This window comes from Mobula hypostoma, chromosome 7 (genome assembly GCF_963921235.1).
Source record: "Mobula hypostoma chromosome 7, sMobHyp1.1, whole genome shotgun sequence".
NCBI lineage: Eukaryota > Metazoa > Chordata > Chondrichthyes > Myliobatiformes > Myliobatidae > Mobula > Mobula hypostoma.
In genome coordinates, this window is record NC_086103.1 from 96,756,584 (window position 1) to 96,780,210 (window position 23,627).

General features: G+C 42.4%; 1 protein-coding gene across 5 annotated transcripts in view; it reads right to left on the minus strand.

Moving 5' to 3' along the window:
• myo16 (myosin XVI) overlaps positions 1-23,627 on the minus strand; it is a 675,445-nt gene that overhangs the window by 603,437 nt on the left and 48,381 nt on the right. For 3 of the 5 annotated variants that reach the window (XM_063053734.1, XM_063053733.1, XM_063053737.1), the window contains exon 2: positions 3,198-3,449. The exons of 1 other annotated variant lie outside the window; for it this stretch is intronic. In XM_063053734.1, coding sequence (XP_062909804.1) covers positions 3,198-3,449 — 252 coding nt within the window. Of the gene's footprint in view, positions 1-3,197; positions 3,450-23,627 lie in introns of those variants that run through there. One more of the 5 variants, XM_063053736.1, reaches the window with a different exon arrangement.

The following is a 23,627-nucleotide window of genomic DNA, read 5'->3' on the forward strand; positions in this document are numbered from 1 at the left end:
AGAGTGTGTCCACCTTGTCCCAGTGCAGGGGGAGAGTGTGTCCACTCTGTCCCTGTCCCAGTCCCAGTGCAGGGGGAGAGTGTGTCCACTCTGTCCCAGTTCCAGTGCAGGGGGAGAGTGTGTCCACTCTGTCCCTGTCCCAGTCCTCGTGCAGTGGGAGACTGTGTCCACCTTGTCCCAGTGCAGGGGGAGAGTGTGTCCACTCTGTCCCTGTCCCAGTCCCAGTGCAGGGGGAGAGTGTGTCCACCCTGTCCCAGTTCCAGTGCAAGGGGAGAGTGTGTCTACTCTGTCCCTGTAACACTGCAGGGGGAGAGTTCCACCCAGTCTCAGTTACACTGCAGAGGGAGAGTGTGTCCATTCTGTCCCAGTCCCAGTGCAGGGGTTGGGTATCCACCTTGCTCCAGTTCCTGTAACTTGTCTCATTGTTGGCCTTTCTCAGTAATTTGTATCTCCGGCATATGTAACACACATCTAAAATGACTAAACTATAATTAAAACCTGGCAGTATAGTGCTTTAATTTAACATTACTGCTGTTTGAGCCCCTTACAGAGAGACACCATACACTTGGATTACGAACACAACAGGGAGGTCTTTTTTGTGTTATAGTACAAATGGCGAATGCATTGTCTTTTCTGTCTATCAGAAATGCCAGAGATGCATCAAAGTGAAAGTTTAAATAAGACTTTGTGCTGAAGTAGTTGTACATCAGTCCTAGTGAGGCAATGGTTTGCAGCTCAGTGACATTTACACGTTCATGGTGCAGTGTGTAATGGAGCATGCTTCTCCTTCCACACAGCCACAGGCAGAAGCCAGAAGTACACTGAGGCGGATGCAGGGTCGATGTTATCCCAGAATATTCACCACGGAAATGGACATGACCCACTCTCTGGCATTCTGTCATATAAATTATCTGCTCTGCGTTAGTATCAAAACAGACTTTGTCTGGTACATTCCAGGCATCAAAATTGGAATTATTGCCCTCAATGTACTTGACATCAATAGAGTAAAACTTTCCAAGAAGTGTATGTTGATCAGGTGTGACTTCATCTCACATTTATCCGCATGATTTTCTACTTCTTGGTCACGAACAAGGGAAAATCTGCAGATGCTAGAAATCTGAGCAACACACACTAAATACTGCAGGCACTCAGCAGGCCAGGCAGAATCTATGGAAAAATGTACTTCCGTCCTGCTGAAGGGTTTTGGCCCGAAATGTCAACTGTAGTCTTTCCTCTATTAACATTGATGACTTACTTACATTAAAGACTGCTGAATTATCAAAGCATCCACTTACATTAATGACTTGGATGTCATGTAGAACTTTGATAGGAGAAGGGACAAAGGCGGGTCATTGCTGCCTTAAAACCAGTCACTTTGGGCAGATGGGGCTTATCAGCCATGGTTGGCAGCTCATCTGGGAGAAGGAAAACTCTGATCTCAAACTTCCGCTGCCTTGCGGCTAGACCCACTCATGGGGAAGGCTTCGGGAGTAAACCCCGAGGGAAAAATCCCGAAATGGAGTCCCAAAGGCAGTCTTACATTGAGTTCAATGCTGACTGGCAACTCCTGCAACACTGCTGGTACCAAACTGTCATTGGTCTCTGCCCTTCCTTTGAATTCATCAGATGTGTGGAGAGGGGGAGCTTGCTACATGGGCAACAGGTTGCTCTCCATGTCGTACTGCCTGGGTTTGAGTATCTAGACAGCTGGGATGCAATACCCATGGTCAGCTCTGACCAACGGAGGCCCTCATAACTCATCAGACCCTGGCGACCTATCCACCTTAATTCTCTTTAAGAGACCCAATAATACATCCTGCTTTAACCTGAAATGCCCTAACATATTAGTACCTTCAGCACTGATCTCCATGTTACCCTCTTTGGTAAGTACTGATGTAAAGTACTCACTAAGTTCCTCGCTCACATCCTTCACAACCAAGAAAATGTTCCCCCCTTTATCCTTGATCGGGCCTAACCTGTCCCGAGTTATCCTCTTAACCCCGATGTATGTATAGAACGCCTTGGGATTCTCCTTAATCCTACTAGCCAAGGACTTTTCATGGCCCCTTTGGTTTTCATAATTCCCTTACTGAGTTCTTTTCTGGCTTCTTAATAAACCTCAAGGGCTCTGTTTGATTCTAGCTTCCTACTTTTCCTTTTTTTTCTTGACTAATTTCATCACCTCTCCTGACATCCAAGGTTCTCCTCTCTTTACTCAACACCAGGTCCAGTGCAGCCCCTCCTCCTGTTGGACTACCTATACATTGATTTAAGAATCCACCCCCCCCCCGATGCACCTAACAAGCTCTGCCCCCAGATAAACATCTTGCACTAATAAGGTCCCAGTATATATTAGGGAAGTTGAAGTCCCCCATCACAACAACCCTATTGATTTTACACGTTTCTTAAATCTGCCTGTATATCTGTTCCTCAATGTCCCAGTGTCTATTGGGGGTTCTGTAGTACAATCCCATCAGAGTGATTTCATCCTTCCTATTTTTGAGTTTACCCATATAGACTGAGTAGATGAGCTTCCATTATGTCCCCTTTCAGTGATGCCGTGATATTGTCTCTGATTAGTAGTGCAACTCCCCCACCTTCACTATCTTTCGTAAAACATCAAAACCCTGGCACATTAAGCACCTATTCCTGTCCTCTCAACCACTGTATTGGCCACAACATTATAGTCCCATGTCATGATCCATGCTCTTAGTTAATCACCTTTGATTGTAATACTCCTAGCATTAATATACACATTGAGCATGAACTAGATGGGCTGAAGGGCCCATTTCTGTGCTGTAGTGCTCTTTGAGTGAGTAGGGTTGGCATTCACAGTCGTGCTGACAGTAATGTTTCTCTTCATATTAAATCCCATACTAACCAACCTCCCTCCCATCATATCAAAGAAGCTTTTGATATTCTTGTTCTGGGAACATTTGCACTATGCTAAACAAGGTATCAGCATACAGAGATAGGGTCATGCAGGGTTAAAACTTACCCTTCCATCCACATTTCTGCTTCAGTTATTGAGTATCAATGCTATCTAAGGTGATGAAATGGACTTACGTAATTCATCATGTTCATTCATAAATATGCTCAGTGAGCATGGCTGTAATTAATGGAAACTTGTGATCTTCCTCACTTTATACGTGAGGGACTATAGGGCAGACAGTATTAAAATCTCTAAGCTACAATACCTTCTTTATCATCATGCCGTATTATAGCCTCCTGTATCATGTCCGTAGAGCTAAAGTGAACACTCCTCTTCTTTGCATGTTTGTGTTTACATCCAGTCTGTTGTTGGAGTTTTTCCCGCTCATAATATGCCTTTACTTGATCACATCGAATGCGTTTCACCAACTGCTGCTGTCCTGAAGGGAGTGATTCCAGTAAACACGGATCAATTTCCATGTCATGTGTTCCGAAAACGTTACAGAGCTGGAAGCAACCTAAACAAAGAAAGCTCTCATCAGAAGTAGGATCCACCAGAGAAAAATTTCTATGAACTTATAATGAAAATGGAGAACATTTCAAATATTTCTTTTAAATTCTTCAACTTTCTTTTGAGTGTGATACAAGCCGTGGGTGCACAGTAACATAGTGATTAGCATAGCACTATTACAGACCTCCAGCAAACCAGCTTCATTTCTGCCGCTGTGTGTGAGGAGTTTGTACATTCTCCCTATGGCCATGTGGGTTTCCTCCAGGTGCTCTGGTTTCCTCCCACATTCCAAATATGTATGGGTTACTATGTTAATTAATCACATGGGTGTAACTGGGAGACAAGGCCTTGTTGGGCCAAAAGAGCCTTTTACTGTGCTGTATCTCTAAATAAAATAGATAAATAAAATGTTTGGTTATGCCAACATAATGAAAAATTGTTTCAGAATTTCAGTTGGATGATTTCAATTGTCCATGCAGATCAGGATCAAGGAAAATCCAAAGGCATTTTATACTTGCATTTTAAAAGAAGAAGATAATGAAGGAGAGGGTATGTCTACTTAGGGATAAAGAAGGAAATTTGTGCTTGGAGTCAGAGCAAGTGGCTGAGGTACTAAATGAATACTTTGCTTCAATATTTACTGAGGAGAAAGATTTGGAAGACAGTAATCATATAGTATGGTACTAGACAATTTTAAGATTAAGGAAGAACTAATGTTGGGTCTTCTGAAAAGCAGTAAGGTAGATAAGTCCCCAGACCTGATAGCACGTATTCCAGAATATTGAAAGAAACAAGCGAGGATCTTAGAGTCCTCAGTATGACAGGAGAGATTGCAAAAGACTGGACAATAAAACATGCCTTTATTCAAGAAGGGAATAGGGAAAATCCAGACAATTATAGGCAGTGAGCTTCATGATCATGCTATAGAAGCTTGGGAGAAGATACTGAAGGATATGATTTAGGTGCACGTGGAAAGGCTTAGGGTCAGTCAGTATGCCTTTGTGCAGAGCAGGTCGTTTCTTACAATTGTGACTGACTTTTCTGAGGAGGCGCTGAAGGTGATTGATGATGTAAGGAAATGGACTTTATCTTCACGGCTAAAGGTATTTGTTGAGATTCCTTGTAGTAGATAGCTTCCGAAGATTAAGGATGTGTGGGATCCAGAGAGAATGGCAAGTTTAGATTTAGAACTGGCTTATCCACAGAAGACCAGGAGTTGGAGCACAGGGCTATTACTTTGATTGAAGATGCATGACCAGTGATCCACAAGGACTGGTGCTGGATCCTCTGGTGTTTGTGATATTTATCAAAGATTTGGATGGAAATATAAATGGGTGTATTTGCAAGTTTGTCAATGGCACCAATAATTACAAGAGTAGTGAACAGTGTAAAGGACTATCAAAGAATAAAATGGGAATAGATCAGTTACAGATATAGACAGAAAAGTGGCAAATGGAGTTTAATCTAGCCAAGTATGAGGTGCTGTACTTTGGAAGGTCACATGAAAGGAGAAAGTATGTTGTTAAGTATACTGTATACTGTTAAAGTGTACTTTAATAGCAATGAGACATAGTGATCTTAGGGTTTACTAGTACTGAGACACAGAGTGATCTTAGGGTTTAATAGCATTGCAATACAGAACAATCTTAGGGTTGAACTGTTTACTGTTTACCTGTTCTGTGCACTACATGAACTTTGAATTATATTTTATTAACTTACTTGTGGTAATATTTTGTTTTATGGGCTGTGTGTGATATATGTTTTGTGGGTGCACTATGGTCCGAAGGAACACTGTTTTGTTTGGTTGTATTCTGTGCTGTATGTGAAAAGTTGTTCTTTAAGGTTGTTACAGCCAGGGGTGGTAATAGGGACAAGTTCCCACTACCTTTTAAATTCTCCTGATGATGTGCACCTCAAATAGCCTCTGATATCCAAGTCAAGCTGCTGGCCTTCACGTGTGGCTTAGCTACTAAGTCTAGCGGAACTGTTTCTATTGACAGGAGAAGGGACAAAGGTGGGTTACTGGCACCTTAAAACCAGCCGCTTGGGCAGATGGGCCTCGTCAGCCGTGGTTGGCAGCTCATCTAAGAAAAGGGGAACTCTGATCTCAAACCTCCGCTCCATTCATGGGGAAGGCTTCAAGAGTAAAGTCCAAGGGAGATATCCAGAGCTAAGGCAACCCTACATTGAGTTCAAGGCTGACTAGCAACTCCTATAACACAGCTGGTACCAAATAGTATTGGTCCCTGTCGTTCCTTTGGGTTCATCAGATGCATAGAGAGGGGGCACTTGCTACATGGGCAACAGCTGCTCTCCATATCGCACTGCCTTGTCTTTCATAACTAAGCAGCTAGGATGCAACTTCTGTGGTTGACGCTGACTGAGAGAGGCCTCGCTCATATGAAAAGTCAGACAGTAAACTTGAACTTGAACTTGAGATAGCCAAATTTCTAGTTATATGTTGCAGAGTTCAGCGCATGAAACTCAGCAGATGTTGTAAAATGACTCTAAGTATAAATTATATCTTTCCAGTTGGACCTACACAATGATGGCACTCAAACAGGAGCAAAAATAAAAATCCTAATACCTTGCATTGAATAACAAATATCGTATTGGAAATCCAATCTTTCTTTGTTACTGTTCAGAACTCACAAGCTATTCCATTGGTGTATAATTGAGATTTAATGTTATTGTGAAAATTACACAAGCTATTGAAATTACTTTAATTCACTCAATCACATTTGGTATTTTTTATGCTGAACCTTATATCAAATAGAGGAATGAATCTGAATGAATTTCTGAGTAGCAAATAAAGGACTTTGTGGTGTTAACACTTTGTGAGATTGCTCTGACATCCCCAATTAATACATTATCTATGTAATGTTTCAGCACTGAATCAGGTATTAATTAGAGATGGCTAGCAAAGGAAAACATCTTTCATTTACCGCATGCAAGTGTGATCTTGGTTAGTTCATGAAGTGGATACAATTAAAATTGAAAATTCTGTTAGGTTCTTCCTGCCCTATCGTTAATTTCAGCTGAAGATCAATAGAAACTTCATTTTATGCTGAGGTGCCAAAGCCTGTGAAGGTTTCCTAAAACAATTTCTCAAGGATAGAAATTTAAGGACAGTTTTCTTTAAGAAATCGGAGCTGGGAGCCGTACCACCCAGAACTTTGATTGTGAGCTTATTTTAATGATGGTGTATCTGAAGAGCACTTACAGTACAAGTTACATTTGGTGAAATCTACTTCAGAAAAAATCTAATCTCATCTTTTTTTGATTCCATCAAAGGAACCAAAGTATTCTATGCAAAGTATCATTTTAGTAATTTTCTCTACTTGAATTGAAAGCAAGGTGCAAATTATTCAGGGTGTAAAAGTTTTAAACTGTGCTGGATTCCCACTGAATAATAAAGCCTGGTGGAAGTAGACTTACGGAAGACAGTTGTTACTGCTTTAAGGGAAGCTGTTAATCCCATTGAACCATTTTAATTCATCAGTTATTGGCTTATTTCAGGATCTTTCTTCAGAACAACACAAAATGATAATTATTCAACTGTTTTATGCTTCAATGCTGTTTATGAGAGACATAAAAATGTTTTGCTGGTTGATTGATTTCATGTTTGTCCTTCTCTAAAGCCCGGACTGGGTACCGGGATGTTCAGTAATGGAAATTGTCACTATGGGGATTCAGTTTCTCCTTTATTCTCAAATCACTTATGGCTTTGTAAGAGCTTTCCATGATTTATTCAGCTTGATTCTGGGAATCATGAAAATAACCGTTCAGACAATGAAATAAAATCCAACACTTTGAACTTTATTTATTAGGGAAAAAAGCAAACTATTGAATATAGATAGCAATAGGAAAATGAAAAATGGGAATGTTAATATCAAAAATAAACTCGAGGTTCTGCAGATGCTGGAAATCTAGTGCAATACACAGAAAATACTGGAGGAACTGCACGGGTCAGGCAGCATCTATGGAAAAGAATAAACAATTAATGTTTTGGGCCAAGACCTTTCATCAGGACTGGAAAGGAAGTAGGAAGACGTAGAAAAGAAGATGGGGGAGAGGAAGGAGTAAAAGTTAGAACGTGGGTTGGAGAGGGGAGTGAAGTAAGAAGCTGGAAATTTACAGGTGGAAAAGGTAAAGAGTTGGGAAAGAAGGTACCTGACAGGAGAGGAGAGTGCACCATGGGAGAAAGGGAAGGAGAAGGGGCACCAGGGGGGAGATGATAGGCGGGTGAGAAGAAGAGTAGAAGAGGCAAGAGGGGGCTAGAGTAGGGAAATGAAGAAAAGGGAAGGGGAATGGGAAAATATCACAGGAAGTTAGAGAAATATGATGGAGTATAAGGTGTTACTCCTCCAACATGAGAGTGACCTCATCAGAGGAGGCCATGGACAGCTATGTCGGATTGAGAAAGGGGAATGGAATACAAAAAGGTGGTGGAGCTTAGGAGAAGATGAGGCCTAACGGCAATTCCTTTGCTTGCTTCTTTGGAAACAGCTCTATGTCTATCTTTAATATCTCTAATTTTTCCCTTTCAGGGTTCTGTTGAAGGCTCTGACCTGGAGTTGCATGTTGACTTTGGTTCTTTGTGGCAATGGGACCTGCTTTCAGGGTCTCACGACTGGCTATTCGATATGCCAACAACGTGGCCCAGAAGTCTAACGCACCTTCAGAGTTTTGGGATTTTGTGGCTCTGGAGGCGGGCGGACTGCAGTTGGCACCTCCACAGCAATCTATTGTGTCATGTGAATACACGAAAGATTGAAAACAGTGAGCTGGCTGCTGGCTGTGTGCCCAGAGACCCGAGTTCTTTGGGCACAGAGCTCGGAAGAAGCAATGCAACAGGCCTTTAACACCATAAATCAGTGAGCTGTTTGTTATGTCTCGCCTTTCGCTGTGAAATGGGGACACCTCCTTTTCCTTTATTAGGGAGAGAGAGCCTGTGGGTGAACAAGCAGTCTTTGGGGTACTGCAAGTCTGTGTCTTCATCGATGCTTTGGTGTGCTTGAGTGCTCGATGCTGGCTGCCAATGTTTTTTTTTGCTGGTGGGGAGGGGAGATCATTGTTTCGCTGCTTTTGGAGATGACGGGAGGGGAGGGGGGAGCTGGGGGTATTTTGGGGTTCTAACATTTAACTGTCGCCCATTCCTTGGGGCACTCCTGTTTTTGTGGATAGTTACGAATAAAAGTAAATTCCCTGACATTAAATGTACCTTTGAAACCTTTGAAACAAATGATTGGCCACCTTTAGGGAATCCTGCACGAGGGCTTACAAGTCTCTTTACACTTGGGATTTTTGAATTTGCTCCCTAAAATATAGTTATCAAAGTAGTCTACATTTTTATTCCTTCTATCAAAGTGCATGACCATACACTTCCCAGCACTGTATTCCATCTGTCACATCATTGCCCATTCTCCTAATCTGTTGAAGTCCTGCAGCCTTCCTCCCTCCTGAATACTACCTGTCCCTACACCTATCTTTACATCATCTAAAAGACTTGGCCACAAAGCCATCAACTCTTTCATCCAAATTATTGACATACGATTGAAAACAAGCAGTTCCAATACCAACCCCTGTAGCACACCACCAGTCACCCACAGCCTGTTTTATCACGTGCCTCCAAAAATTCCAAAACCTCATCCTTAACAATCAACTCCAACAACATAGAAACCATAGAAACCATAGAAACTACAGCACAGAAACAGGCCTTTTGGCTCTTCTTGGCTGTGCCGAACCATTTTCTGCCTAGTCCCACTGACCTGCACACGGACCATATCCTTCCATACACCTCCCATCCATGTATCTGTCCAATTTATTCTTAAATGTTAAAAAAGAACTCGCATTTACCACCTCATCTGGCAGCTCATTCCATACTCCCACCAATCTCTGCGTGAAGAAGCCCCCACTAATGTTCCCTTTAAACTTTTCCCCCTTCACCCTTAACCCATGTCCTCTGGTTTTTTTCGCCCCTTGTCTCAGTGGAAAAAGCCTGCTTGCATTCACTCTATCTATACCCATCATAATTTTATATACCTCTATCAAATCTCCCCTCATTCTTCTACGCTCCAGGGAATAAAGTCCTAACCTATTCAACCTTTCTCTGTAACTGAGTTTCTCGAGTCCTGGCAACATCCTTGTAATCCTTCTCTGCACTCTTTCAACATTATTTGTATCCTTTCTGTAATTTGGTGACCAAAACTGAACACAATACTCCAGAAACTACAGCACAGAAATGCCTTATACAACCTCATCATAACGTTCCAGCTTTTATACTCAATACTTTGATTAATAAAGGCCAATGTACCAAAAGCTCTTTTTACGACCCTATCTACTTGTGATGCCACTTTTAGGGAATTTTGTCTCTGTATTCCCAGATCCATCTGTTCTACTGCACTCCTCAGTGCCTTACCATTAACCCTATATGTTCTACCTTGGTTTGTCCTTCCAACGTGCAATACCTCACACTTGTCTGTATTAAACTCCATCTGCCATTTTTCAGCCCATTTTTCCAGCTGGTCCAAGTCCCTCTGCAGGCTCTGAAAACTTTCCTCACTGTCTACTACACCTCCAATCTTTGTATCATCAGCAAATTTGCTGATCCAATTTACCACATTATCATCCAGATCATTGATATAGATGACAAATAACAATGGACCCAGCACTGATCCCTGTGGCACACCACTAGTCACAGGCCTCCACTCAGAGAAGCAATTCTCTACCACCACTCTTTGGCTTCTTCCATTGAGCCAATGTCTAATCCAATTTACCACCTCTCCATTTATACCTAGCGACTGAATTTTCCTAACTAATCTCCCATGTGGGACCTTGTCAAAGGCCTTACTGAAATCCATGTAGACAATATCCACTGCCTTCCCTTCATCCACTTTCCTGGTAACCTCCTCGAAAAACTCCAATAGATTGGTCAAACATGACCTACCACGCACAAAACCATGTTGACTCTCCCTAATAAGTCCCTGTCTATCCAAATGCTTGTAGATTCTGTCTCTTAGTACTCCCTCCAATAACTTACCCACTACCGAAGTTAAACTCACCGGCCTATAATTTCCTGGATTACTTTTCGATCTTTTTTTAAACAACGGAACAACATGAGCCACTCTCCAATCCTCCGGCACCTCACCCGTAGACAGCGACATTTTAAATATTTCTGCCAGGGCCCCCGCAATTTCAACACTAGTCTCCTTCAAGGTCCGAGGGAACACTCTGTCAGGTCCCAGGGATTTATCCACTTTAATTTTCCTCAAGACAGCAAGCACCTCCTCCTTTTCAATCTGTACAGTTTCCATGATCTCAGTGCTTGATCCCCTCAATTCCATAGACTTCATACCAGTTTCCTTAGTAAATACAGATGCAAAAAACCTATTTAAGATCTCCCCCATTTCCTTTGGTTCTGCACATAGCCGACCACTCTGATCTTCAAGAGGACCAATTTTATCCCTTACAATCTTTCTGCTCTTAATATACCTGTAAAAGCTCTTTGGATTATCCTTCACTTTGACTGCCAAGGCAACCTCATGTCTTCTTTTAGCCCTCCTGATTACTTTCTTAAGTATTTTCTTGCACTTCTTATACTCCTCAAGCACATGATTTACTCCCTGTTTCTGATTCATTTCATAAACTCCCTCTTCTTCTTTATCAGAGTTGCAATATCCCTTGAGAACCAAGGTTCCTTATTCCTTTTCACTTTGCATTTAATTCTGACAGGCACATACAAATTCTGCACTCTCAAAATTTCTCCTTTGAAGGCTTCCCACCTACCGATCACATCTTTGCCAGAGAACAACCTGTCCCAATCCACGCTTTTTAGATCCTTTCTCATTTCTTCAAATTTGGCCTTCTTCCAGTTCAGAACCTCAACCCTAGGACCAGATCTATCCTTGTCCATGATCAAATTGAAACTAGTGGTGTTATGACCACTGGAACCAAAGTGCTCCCCTACACACACTTCCGTCACTTGTCCTAACTTGTTTCCGAACAGGAGATCCAATATTGCATCCCCTCTAGTTGGTCCCTCTGTATATTGATTTAGAAAACTTTCCCGAACACATTTTACAAACTCTAAACCATCTAGAGCCCTAACAGTATGGGAGTCCCAATCAATGTATGGAAAATTAAAATCCCCTACCACCACAACTTTATGTTTCCTGCAGTTGCCTGCTATCTCTCTGAAGATTTGCTCTTCCAAGTCTCGTTGACTATTGGGTGGTCTGTAATACAATCCCACTAATGTGGCCATACCTTTCCTGTTTCTCAGCTCCACCCATAAGGACCTTCTCATCTGCCCTGCCTGAGCACTGCTGTAAGATTTTCCCTAACAAGCAATGCTACTCCCCCACCTTTCATTCCTCTGCCTCGATCACATCTGAAACATCGGAACCCTGGAATATTAAGCTGCCAGTCCTGCCCCTCCTGTCGCCAAGTTTCACTAATTGCTACAATGTCATAATTCCACATGTCAATCCACGTGGAATCCCAATTTGTAATCCCAACATCCCAACCACTGATGTCAAGTTAACAAGCCTATCAATTTCTTTCTTCTGCCTCCTTCCCTTCTTGAAGAGTGGAGTGCAATCTGTAACTTTCTAGTCCTCCGAACCATGTAAGAATCTAATAGTTCTTGAAACCTGATTACTAATGCCTCCACAATCTCTTCAGCCACCTTTTTTAGAACCGTGGATGTAGTCCATCTGAACCAGATGACTTAACTACCTTCAGACCTTTCAGCTTCCCAAGCATCTTCTCCCTAGTAATGGCAATTGCGCTCAACTCTGCCCCCGACACTTTCAAACTTCTGGCGCACTGCTAGTGTCTTCTGCAGTGTAGACTGATGCAAAATACTTATTCAGTTCATCCGCCATATCCTTGTCCCCAATTACAACAGAGGGACGTAAAATGAGTAATGAGCAAAAAGTAGTAAGGTGAAAAGTAAAAGTGGCAGGCCGGCAAATCCAGGGCAAGCATCAAAAGGGGCCATTTTTCAACATAATTTATGAGGGCTAAGAGTGTTGTAAAAGCGAGCCTGAAGGCTATGTGTGTCAATGCAAGGAGCATTTGTGACAAGGTGGATAAATTAAAAGTGCAGATTGTTATTAATGAATATGATATAGTTGGGATCACAGAGACATGGCTCCAGGGTGACCAAGGATGGGAGCTCAACATTCAGGGATATTCAATATTCAGGAGGGATAGACATGAAAGAAAAGGGGGTGGGGTAGCATTGCTGGTTAGAGAGGAGATTAACACAATAGAAAGGAAGGACATTAGCCGGGAGGATGTGGAATCGATATGGGTTGAGCTGCATAACACTAAGGGGCAGAAAACGTTGGTGGGAGTTGTGTACAGGCCACCTAACAGCAGTAATGAGGTTGAGGATGGTATTAAACAGGAAATTAGAAATGCGTGCAATAAAGGAACAGCAGTTATAATGGATGACTTCAATCTACATATAGATTGAGTGAAGCAAATTGGTAAGGGTGCTGAGGAAGAGGATTTCTTGGAATGTATGCGGGATGATCTTTTCAACCAACATATCGTGGAACCACCTAGAGAGCAGGTTATTCTGGACTGGATATTGAACAATGAGGAAGGGTTAATTAGCAATCTTGTCGTGAGAGGCCCCTTGGGTAAGAGTGACCATAATATGGTGGAATTCTTCATTAAGATGGAGAGTGACATAGTTAATTCAGAAACTAAGGTTCTGAACTTAAAGAAGGGTAACTTTGAAGGTATGAGACGTGAATTAGCTAAGGTAGACTGGCAAAAGACACTTAAAGGGTTGACGGTGGATATGCAATGGCAAGCATTTAAAGATTGCATGGATGAACTACAACAATTGTTCATCCCAGTTTGGCAAAAGAATAAATCAAGGAAGGTAGTGCACCCGTGGCTGACAAGGGAAATTAGGGATAGTATCAATTCCAGAGAAGAAGCATACAAATTAGCCAGAAAAAGTGGCTCACCTGAGGACTGGGAGAAATTCAGAGTCCAGCAGGGGAGGACAAAGGGCTTAATTAGGAAGGGGAGAAAAGATTATGAGAGAAAACTGGCAGGGAACATAAAGACTGACTGTAAAAGCTTTTATAGATATGTGAAAAGAAAAAGATTGGTTAAGACAAATGTAAGTCCCCTACAGACAGAAACAGGTGAATTGATTATGGGGAGCAAGGACATGGCAGACCAATTGAGTAACTACATTGGTCTGTCTTCGCTAAGGAGGACATAAATAATCTTCCGGAAATAGTAGGGGACAGAGGGTCCAGTGAGATGGAGGAACTGAGGGAAATACATGTTAGTAGGGAAGTGGTGTTAGGTAAACTGAAGGGATTAAAGGCGGATAGATCCCCAGGGCCAGATGGTCTGCATCCCAGAGTGGATGCATTAGTGATAATTTTTCAAAACTCTTTAGATTCTGGACTAGTTCCTGAGGATTGGAGAGTGGCTAATGTAACCCCATATTTTAAAAAAGGAGGGAGAGAGAATCCGGGGAATTATAGACCGGTTAGCCTAACGTCGGTGGTGGGGAAAATGCTAGAGTCAGTTATCAAAGATGTGATAACAGCACATTTGGAAATCAGAGAAATCATCCGACAAAGTCAGCATGGATTTGTAAAAGGAAAAATCATGTCTCACAAATCTCATAGAATTTTTTGAGGATGTAACTAGTAGAGTAGATAGGGGAGAACCAGTGGATGTGGTATATTTGGATTTTCAAAAGGCTTTTGACAATTTCCCACACAGGAGATTAGTATGCAAACTTAAAGCACACGGTATTGGGGGTAAAGTATTGACATGGATAGAGAATTGGTTGGCAGACAGGAAGCAAAGAGTGGGAATAAACGGGACCTTTTCAGAATGGCAGGCAGTGACTAATGGGGTACTGCAAGGCTCAGTGCTGGGACCCCAGTTGTTTACAATATATATTAATGACTTAGATGATGGAATTAAATGCAGCATCTCCAAGTTTGCGGATGACACGAAGCTGGGCGGCAGTGTTAGCTATGAGGAGGATGCTAAGAGGATGCAGAGTGACTTGGATAGGTTAGGTGAGTGGGCAAATTCATGGCAGATGAAATCTAATGTGGATAAATGTGAGGTTATCCACTTTGGTGGCAGAAACAGGAAGACAGATTATTATCTGAATGGAGGCCGAATAGGAAAAGGGGAGGTGCAACGAGACCTGGGTGTCATTATACACCAGTCATTGAAAGTGGGCATGCAGGTACAGCAGGTGGTGAAAAAGGCAAATGGTATGCTGGCATTGATAGCAAGAGGGTTCGAGTACAGGAGCAGGGAGGTACTACTGCAGTTGTACAAGGCCTTGGTGAGACCACATCTGGAGTATTGTGTGCAGCTTTGGTCCTCTAATCTGAGGAAAGACATCCTTGCCATAGAGGGAGTACAAAGATGGTTCACCAGATTGATTCCTGGGATGGCAGGACTTTCATATGATGAAAGACTGGATGAACTAGGCTTATACTCGTTGGAATTTAGAAGATTGAGGGGGGATCTGATTGAAACATATAAAATCCTAAAGGGATTGGACAGGCTAGATGCAGGAAGATTGTTCCCAATGTTGGGGAAGTCCAGAACGAGGGGTCACAGTTTGAGGATAAAGGGGGAGCCTTTTAGGACTGAGATTAGGAAAAACTTCTTCACACAGAGAGTGGTGAATCTGTGGAATTCTCTGCCACAGGAAACAGTTGAGGCCAGTTCATTGGCTATATTTAAGAGGGAGTTAGATATGGCCCTTGTGGCTAAAGGGATCAGGGGGTATGGAGGGAATGTTTACTTCCCCTTCAGCATTTTCCAGTAGTTCAATATCTATTTTCATCTCTCTTTTAATTTTTATAGTTCTGAGAAAACTTTTAGTATCCTCTTTGATTTATTGGCTACTTTAGGTTCATTTTCATCTTTCACTCCTTATGGCATTTTTAGTTGCCTTCTGTTGGAGTTTAAAAGCTTCTCAATAATCTAACTTCCCACTAATCTTTGCTCTATTACATGCTTTCTCTTTGTCTTTCATGTTGGCTTTGACTTCCCTTGTCAGCTAAGGTTGTGTCATCCTGCCTTTAGAATACTTCTTAAGGATGTATCTGTCCTGCACCATCTGATTTGCTCCCAGAAACTCCAGCCATTGCTCCTCTGCCATCATCCCCGTTCGTGCCTCCTTCCAATTAACTTTGGCCAGCTCCTCTCTCATGCCTCTGTAATTCCCTTTACTTCACTGTAATACTGATAAATCTGACTTTAGCTTCTCCGTCTCAAATTTCAGGGTGAATTCAATCATAGTAAGATCACTGTCTCTTAAGTGTACCCTAATCAAACCTGACTCATTTCCCAACACCCAATCCAGAATAGCTTGTTCCCTAGTGGTATCAACCACAAGCTGCTCTGAAATGCCAGCCCATCGGCATTCTACAAATTCTCTATCTTGGGATCCAAAAACAGCACCACCTTAATTTTCCCAATCTACCTGTAGATTGAAATCCTCCATGATTATTGTAACATTGCCCTTTTGGCATGTGTTTTCTGATTCCATTACATTTTGTAGCCTGCTGTTCACATGAGGGGTGATTGATAGGTTTGTGCCTAAGGTAGAAGGAGTCAATTTTAGCACATTTATTTTTCAACATAGTCCCCTCCTACATTTACACACTTAGTCCAGCGGTCGTGGAGCATACAGATCCCTTCTTTGTAGAAGTCGATGTCTTGGACCTCCAGAAAGTGATCCACAGCAGGGATGATTGATAAGTTTGTGGCCTAAGGTAGAAGGTGATGAGTTATACACCTCTTGTTGCATGCACGTGCAGTTCAACTGTTTGAGTGATTATGTAGAAAGTTTGAAGTTAATAACTCATCTCCTTCTACCTTAGGCCACGAACCTATCAATCACCCCTCGTACAGTAACTCCCATCAGGGCTTTTTCACCGTCACAGTTTCTTAGCTCTACCCACAGGGGTACTATATCTTCTGATCCCCTGTCACCTCTTTGAAAGGATTTGATTTCATTTTTTACCAACAGAGCCACCCACTCCTCTACCTACCTGCCTGCCCCTTTGATAAAAGCTATATTCTTGGATGTTAAGTTCCCAACTATAATCTCCTTTCAGCTATGACTCAGTTAATTGTCCTTGTGAACTTCCTCTGGGCTCTGTCCAATGACAACACATCATTTCTGTGATATGGGGCCCAAAACTGTTGACAATACTCCAAGTGTGACTGACTAGTGTCTTATAAAGGCTCAGCATTATCTCCTTGCTTTTATATTCTATTCCCCTTGAAATAAATGCCAACATTGCATTTGCCTTCTTTACCATAGACTCAACCGGTAAATTAACCTTCTGGGAGTTTTGCATGAGGACTCCTAAGTCCCTCTGCACCTCTCATGTTTGAACCTTCTCCCTATTTAGATTTGAGTCCGCACTATTGTTCCTTTTACTAAAATGAATTACCACACATTTCACACATTTCCCAATAATGTATTCCATCTGCCACTTTTTTGCCCATTCTTCCAATTTGTCTAAGTCCTGCTGCAATCGCATTGCTTTATCAGCACCACCTACCTCTCCGCCTATCTTCGTATCATCTGCAAATTTTTCCACAAAGCCATCAATTCCATTATCCAAATCATTGACAAACAATGTGAAAAGCAGCGGTCCCAATACAGACCCCTGAGGAACACCACTAGGCACTGGCTGCCAACCAGAAGAGGCGCCTTTATTCCTACCTGCTGCCTCCAGCCTGTCAGCCATTCCGCTATCCATGCCAGTGTCTTTCCTGTAATGCCATGGGATTTTATCTTGTTAAGCAATCTCATGTATGGCATCTTATCAAATGTCTTCTGAAAATCCAAGTAAATGACATCCACTACCTCTCCTTTGTCCACCCTGCTTGTTACTACCTCAAAGAACCCTAACAGATTTGTCAGGCAAGATTTCCCTTTACAGAAACCATGCTGACTTTGACTTATTTTATCATTAGTCTCCAAGTACCTCAAAACCTCATCTTTAATAATAGACTCCAATGATTTCCCAGCCACTGAGGTTAGGTCAACTGGCCTAAATTTCTATTCTTTTGCCTTCCTCCCTTCTTAAAGAGTGGGATGACATTTGCTATCTTCCAGTCCTTCAGGACCATGCCAGAATCAAGTGATTCTCGAAAGCTCATGACCTTCTGTGTGAAAAGGTTGTCTCTCAGGTTTCTTTCATATCTGTCTCCTCTCACCAAAAATTTGTGTCCACTAGCTTTTGACTTCTTTATCCTAGTGAAAACACTGATATCATGCACCTTATTTCTGCCCCTCATGATTTTATAAATAGTGAATTATTTTAAAAACTTCTATATGGTTGCTCCTCATTCTGCAATGTTCTATGGAATAAATATTTTGACTGGCCGACCAGTAAAAATGCTATTCCCTTTTCTCAGATTCTTCACTTCCATCACATCTGTTCCCAGGATACAGCATTCCATTCCTCCTTCTTCAAAGAACAGGGTTTCACTTCCTCTACTATTGATGCTGCACTGACCCACATCTCCTCCATTTCCTGTACATCCGTGCTCACACCATCTTCCCACCACTGTAATAGTGATAGTGTTCCTCTCCTCATTACCTACCACCCCATTAGCCTCCGCATCCAACATATTATTCTCCACACCTTCTAAAGGGATCCTTCTAAAGGGCGGAGGAGCAACACCTTATATTACACCTGAGTAACCTCCAACCAGAGAGCATGAATATCGATTTCTCCTTCTGGTGAGTGAATTTCTCCCCACCCCCATTTTTCCTCTATACCCCACTCTAACCTTTGGTTTCATCTCTATTTCTACTAATTCCTCCTCCCCCCCTTGTGTCCCCCTTCCTTCCCATCCTCCTAGTGTCCACTCTCCTCTCCTATCAGATTCTTTCTTCACCAGCCTTTGACCTTTCCCACCCACCAGGATTCGCCTATCACTTTCTCACTAGCCTTTTTCACCCTCTCCCCCACCTTTTTATCCAGGCATCTTCCCCTTCCTTCATAGTCTTGAAGAAGGGTCTAGCCTGAAATGTCGACTGTTTACTCTTTTCAGATGCTGCCTGATCTGCTGAGCTCCTCCAGTATTTTGTGTGTGTTGCTAAATGCTTTTCTCACCACCCTTCAGTGAACTACACAATTTTACTCCTCTGTTCCATTACATTCCCTGGTGTCCTACCATTCATAGTACATGTTCTGTGCTGGTTGACTTTCCAACATACATCACCTTACACTTATCTCTATGGAAATCCATGAAATTAAGGGATATGAGCAGATGCATAAAGGTGATGAGTCTTAAAAAGAATTGAAATGAAAAGGAACATATTTATCCACATTTAAGGTCTCATTTAAAGGTAATCAAAAAGTAATACTCTGGAAATATATGTCCTAGTAAATAGATGTAACGCCCTGATTAAGATTTCTCCTGCAAGGCTGTAGGTATTTCATTTTAGCAGTTTTATTTTAAAGCAGTATGTTCTGTTGGTAGGATGTTTCGGTTTCAGCTGAAGATAAGGGGCCATTTTGTTCAACTTTGGAATGTTATGTTAGCCAATCAGGAGGGTGGGATCAAGAGAAGGTTCTAGATAAAGCTGGATGGAGAGAGAATTGTGACTGACAATGGTCGGGATTTATGTTCTTTTGCTGGGAGATGCGGTAAAGAGAAGATCGGGAGAGATGCCTGTAGGATTCGATGCAACAGGAAGACGCAATTACAAAGATGAAGGATTCCAATATGAGAAGCTCTACTGGTGATTCGTGATGACAATTTAGTGCCATGAGTAATGGTTATACCCAACTTTTGGAAGAGAACAGCTCACTTGTGCACATTTAGAATGATTTAACTGTAATGGACCCTTTTACTTTTTTTCTTTTCTATCTTTTCTATCTAAGGAGACTAGTGTTGAAATTGCGGGGGCCCTGGCAGAAATATTTAAAACATCGCTGTCTACGGGTGAGGTGCCGGAGGATTGGAGAGTGGCTCATGTTGTTCCGTTGTTTAAAAAAGGATCGAAAAGTAATCCGGGAAATTATAGGCCGGTGAGTTTAATGTCAGTAGTGGGTAAGTTATTGGAAGGAGTACTAAGAGAAGGAATCTACCAGCATTTGGATAGACAGGGACTTATTAGGGACAGTCAACATGGCTTTGTGCGTGGTAGGTCATGTTTGACCAATCTATTGGGAGTTTTTCGAGGAGGTTACCAGGAAAGTGGATGAAGGGAAGGCAGTGGATATTGTCTACATGGATTTCAGTAAGGCCTTTGACAAGGTCCCCCATGGGAGGTTAGTTAGGAAAATTCAGTGGCTAGGTATACATGGAGAGGTGGTAATTTGGATTAGACATTGGCTCAATGGAAGAAGCCAAAGAGTGGTGGTAGAGAATTGCTTCTCTGAGTGGAGGCCTGTGACTAGTGGTGTGCCACAGGGATCAGTGCTGGGTCCATTGTTAATTGTCATCTATATCAATGATCTGGATGATAATGTGGTAAATTGAATCAGCAAATTTGCTGATGATGCAAAGATTGGAGGTGTAGTAGACAGTGAGGAAGGTTTTCAGAGCCTGCAGAGGGACTTGTACCAGCTGGAAAAATGGGCTGAAAAATGGCAGATGGAGTTTAATACAGACAAGTGTGAGGTATTGCACGTTGGAAGGACAAATCAAGGTAGAACATACAGGGTTAATGGTAAGGCACTGAGGAGTGCAGTGGAACAGAGGGATCTGGGAATACAGATACAAAATTCCCTAAAAGTGGCGTCACAATTAGATAGGGTTGTAAAGAGAGCTTGTGGTACATTGCTATTGAGTATAAGAGCTGGAATGTTGTGGTGAGGTTGTATAAGGCATTTCTGTGCTGTAGTTTCTGGAGTATTGGTTCAGTTTTGGTCACCAAATTACAAGAAGGATATAAATAAGGTTGAAAGAGTGCAGAGAAGGATTACAAGGATGTTGCCGGGACTTGAGAAACTCAGTTACAGAGAAAGGTTGAATAGGTTAGGACTTTATTCCCTGGAACGTAGAAGAATGAGGAGAGATTTGATAGAGGTATATAAAATTATGATGGGTATAGATAGAGTGAATGCAAGCAGGCTTTTTCCACTGAGGCAAGGGAGAAAAAAACCAGAGGACATGGGTTAAGGGTGAGGGGGGAAAAGTTTAAAGGGAACATTAGGGGGGGCTTCTTCACACAGAGAGTGGTAGGAGTATGGAACGAGCTGCCAGATGAGGTGGTAAATGCGGGTTCTTTTTTAACATTTATGAATAAATTGGACAGATACATGGATGGGAGGTGTATGGAGGGATATGGTCCGTGTGCCGGTCAGTAGGACTAGGCAGAAAATGGTTCGGCACAGCCAAGAAGGGCCAAAAGGCCTGTTTCTGTGCTGTAGTTTTTATGGTTTCTATGGTTTTCTATGGTTTTCTTTGTCTTAATAACTGTGTGATAAAGCTGAAATTAGTAAATACGCTCACTTTATAATTTTATGCAGTGTACAATCTGTTAGTTCTTGCCAATTGATAAATGTGTATGGGCAGTATTTACTAAGCATTCTCTCAAATAGAGGTTTCTTTATTTGGAACATCACAACTTTCCTGTTTGGTTGAATGCCAAATCATACCAGCCCTAGAGATACACATTTATGAAAGGTAAGTTTCTCACTGCTTAGCTACCTGGCAGGTAGCAGAGCCTGCGAATAAGCCGAGTTTGTATACGAGCTCCGTATAACAGTCCCTTTCAGAGACAATTCAATTCACTATCTTGTGCTCAGAAACACATCCTGAATGCTCAGCGAGGTACCAGTATGAAAGAGGATGTTAGAAATTCTGAGCAGATCCAGTAGCATCAATTAGAGACAGAAACTGTGTTATTAACAAGAATTGGCCAAGCCTGATGACAAGCTTTGATTAGAATTGGCTAATTTTAACACAGTCTGGAAAGATTAGCTATTTGAACATGTTCAAATCAGTGTTAGTTTGCTGACTTGTAAATAATACCTCTTTGGACATATTTGCTCTGTTTTATTGCACTTTGAAGGAATTACAAGCCAGTTCAAACCTTACAAGGTTCACTATTTCTAGTGTTCTGACACCATAAAACTGCAATTCAGGGTTGGCAAAACATCTGAGGTAGAGAGGGTGATGAGAGAGGAAGTGTGAATAGTGTTGGTTGATATTTAGAATTAATCAATGAGCATTTCATTCACAGGTTTGCAAGAATTGCAATGTTACTGTGTGCAGCTTCAATGATTTTTCACAGAAGATCCAGTGAGACAGAGATAAATAATATGAGAATTATAAAAATGTAAATTGATATTTAACATTGATTCATGAAATCAAATCGCCCTAATTTTTAATTAAACTTAACCTTTAATCTCACTCCTATGTGTCTATTTATATTCAGATATTAGCAATCAATATTTCAATAGGTTCAGTAGGTTTCAATAGGTACATTTAATGTTGGAGAAATATATACAATATACATTCTGAAATTCATTTTTTTGCAGACATCCACAAAAACAGAGGAGTGCCCCAAAGAATGAATGACAGTTAAAGTGTTAGAACCTCCAAAGCCACCCCCCCCCAGCTCCCTCCTCCCACGTACAGGCAGCAGCAAGGCAACAAATCCCCTCTCCACCCTCATAAGCAAAGAAGTATCGGTACCCTCCACTGAGCACTGAAGCGTGCAGCAAAGCATCAATAAAAATACAGACGCAGTACCCCAAAAACTATCGTTCACCCAATAATTCGGCATACCTCAGGCTCTCTCTCTCCCTAATCAGGAAAAAAGAGGTGTGCCCCTTTCACAGTGAGAAGAGAGAGATAACAAACAACCTGCTGATTTATGATGTTAAAAGTGCCAGGATGTTTCAGATCACATCCAAGATATCCTGCAGTGGGAGGGAGAACAGCCAGAAGTCGTGGTACATATTGGTACCAATGACATTGGTAGGAAAAGGGAAGAGGTCCTGAAAAAAGACTACAGGGAGTTAGGAAGGAAGTTGAGAAGCAGGACCTCAAAGATAGTCATCTCGGGATTACTGCCTGTGCCACGTGACAGTGAGTATAGGAATAGAGAGAGGTGGAGGATAAATGCGTGGCTGAGGGATTGGAGCAGGAGGCAGGGATTCAGATTTCTGGATCATTGGGACCTTTTTTGAGGCAGGTGTGACCTGTACAAAAAGGAGAAGTTGCACTTGAATCCCAGGGGGACCAATATCCTGGCGGGGAGGTTTGCTAAGGCTACTGGGGAGAGTTTAAACTAGAAATGTTGGGCGATGGGAAATGAACTGAGGAGACTGGGGAAGAGGCGGTTGGCTCACAAATAGAGAAAGCTTGGAGACAGTGTGTGAGGGAGGATAGGCAGGTGATAGAAAAGGGACGCTCTGAGACCAATGGTTTGAGAAGAACCATTCTGCAGACTCTGGATCGGTGGGCTGAGCACTTTAACAACGTCCTTAACCGCCTTGCCGACATCAACGACGAGGCCATTGCCCACCTGCCCCAGGTAGAGATCAACAAGAACCTCGACACCCTCCCCACAGTAGATGAAGTCAGGAAGGCAGTGAAGCAACTCTCCTGTGGCAAAGCGCCAGGACCCGATGCAATCCCTGCTGAGGTATACAAAGCAGGAGGCCCTGTCATGATGCAAAAGCTGACTGTACTCTTCCAGTCCATGTGGAAAAAGGGACAGGTCCTGCAACAGCTGAAAGATGCCAGCATAGTCCACATCTACAAGAGGAAAGGCAACCGCCAGTCTTGCGACAACCACCGAGGCTTCTGGCCCGCATCCTGCTCAACCGCCTTCTCCAACATCTTGAGCAAGGTCTGATCCCAGAAAGCCAGTGCAGCTTCCATGCTGAACGTGGGACCATGGACATGATTTTTGCTGTGCGCCAACTCCAGGAAAAATGCCAGGAGCAACATAGCGACCTCTTCGTGACCTTTGTCGATCTAACCAAGGCTTTCGATACGGTCAGCAGAGAAGGCTTGTGGAAGATCATGGAGAAGTTTGGCTGCCCCAGCAAGTTCATCACAATCGTCCGGCAGTTCCACGACGGTATGATGGTGGAAGTTCTGGATGACGGCGGCGAGTCGGAGGCCTTCCCAGTGACAAATGACGTCAAACAAGGCTGCGTTCTTGCCCCGACAC